The 1703-nt window shown below is 49.9% G+C and overlaps 1 protein-coding gene across 1 annotated transcript; it reads right to left on the bottom strand.

Annotated features, from left to right (window-relative positions):
• Window positions 1-623: 623 nt before the first annotated feature.
• Window positions 624-1703, bottom strand: PPTG_18220 (hypothetical protein). Its single transcript, XM_008916179.1, has one exon. It carries the CDS (start codon window positions 1679-1681, stop codon window positions 1019-1021), a length of 663 nt encoding a protein of 220 aa, XP_008914427.1. The 5' UTR covers window positions 1682-1703; the 3' UTR covers window positions 624-1018.

Raw genomic sequence — 1703 nt, 5'->3', positions numbered from 1 at the left:
CATGGACTCGCGGCAGGCGACAGCGGTTGACAATTGGAAGCTGAAACGTGCGCGTTGCTTTGATGTTGGCTATTGTATTTTAGTCGTTATATGTATGGAAGTTAAGAAAATGTCACTGTAATTCTTGAAGCTACTGTAAAAAGCGATGGAGTATTCATACCGGTAGAGCTTTATCATAAAGTATATCATTTTTTTTGCGAAAACCACTGTAAAATTGATGATTGCGGGCAACCGCAGAGTTGACAATTCGATACATCGATCGCAACGGTAAGCAAAATTCATACGCCCAAATTCAAGCTTTTAGAGCCGTCGTCCGCAGCAAAGAACTGCGACTCTCGAGGGTTTTGTCTGGAAGCTTCTATCGCGCGTGTCTCCGCGCCTGGTCGTCGCCAACGAATGATGGTTGCGGCATGGACACATCAGGGCAAACCAGGCAGGTCATCGCAGACCACCTCATACGTTTGTTGGAGGTAGGACTGGCTTACTTGGGAATTAATCCCAAGCTGGGATCAATGCAGCAGCTTTCTCAAAATGTCGCGATCAACTGCTACAAGCTCTGGGCAAACACGCCAAGCAGAGCTCAGCGTCCACAGCAGTTGTGTTCTTGATAGATGATCGCTGCCGCTGCACTAATGAACGTGGCAACGCCCCAGCAGCAATTGCAACTAGTTGTTGTAATACCGGTACCTCCCCTCAACGGTAAAATGCAATTGCGTTTTGGTTTTCATAATTATCACGTTTTCGCAGAACTTTTACCCAATCAACAAATCGCAACAGATTCGAACTGTATGATAAAATAACATTTACATTAGAATTTACAACATAACTTGACTTTCCTTCCCCAGCGTGCTAACAGCATGTACCTCTCTCGGCAAGCCTCTCCGATAAATACCTCACGTTCCTAATCCACTCGGGAGACGGCAAACATGTTCATGAGGTGCGCTTGAACCATTCTGTCGAAAATCCCCCACTGAAACGGCAAGAGTGACCGCATCGCTAACGTCGAGACTCGTCGCAACTAGCTCATCGACAGGGCCGTGAATTTTTCCGAAATCATGTTCTTGCGTTTGCGCATCTGGATCAAATTCCGAGACAAGTTCTGCACTCGCGTACGCAGCGTGCTCTCGTTCAGGTAGTCTTCGCGAGACGTCGCAGTGTTGAACATGAGGCGCTCGATTTTGACAGCAAGTTGAAATGTTTTGGAGTGCCAGTCAATATTCTCGGGAACTTGTGTGAGCACGTCGTGCGGCGCGTGGCTGCTCAGCATCTGCTCGATCAGGACCACATTGCGCGTTCGAAGCCCCTGCACCGTGCCGTCGTTTTCGCGCCAATTAGCGCTGTAGCTGCTGTTCGTGGAAAATGCGTTCGGGCTAAAGTTCGCGCCAACTGGGACTCCAAACAGGCCGCGCTTGAACGTTTCCGACTGCGGGTCTACGCCGAAGAAAAATGTGCTATGCTCCTGCTTCGCCTGCTGGGTGTTGTCGGCTGTGCGGATGCCAGGGAACCTTGGCGGGTCGGTCGTCATTTCAACTTGAAGAGACTTTAGCGGTTGAGGCAGACGAAACAAAGTGGAACGTTGGCGAATGGCACCAAGGCCAGGAATTGACAACCAGCCTCGCCTCCGTCTTCGCGGAGGCCAAAACAAGAGTGAGCTGCCACAAGGAAGAGAAGAGATTTTCATCGGGTTGGGCTTCCGCGGAAAG

The sequence above is a fragment of the Phytophthora parasitica genome (genome assembly GCF_000247585.1).
Source record: "Phytophthora parasitica INRA-310 unplaced genomic scaffold supercont2.80, whole genome shotgun sequence".
Classification (NCBI taxonomy): Eukaryota; Oomycota; class Peronosporomycetes; order Peronosporales; family Peronosporaceae; genus Phytophthora; species Phytophthora nicotianae.
This window is presented reverse-complemented; position numbering and strand designations above follow the sequence as displayed.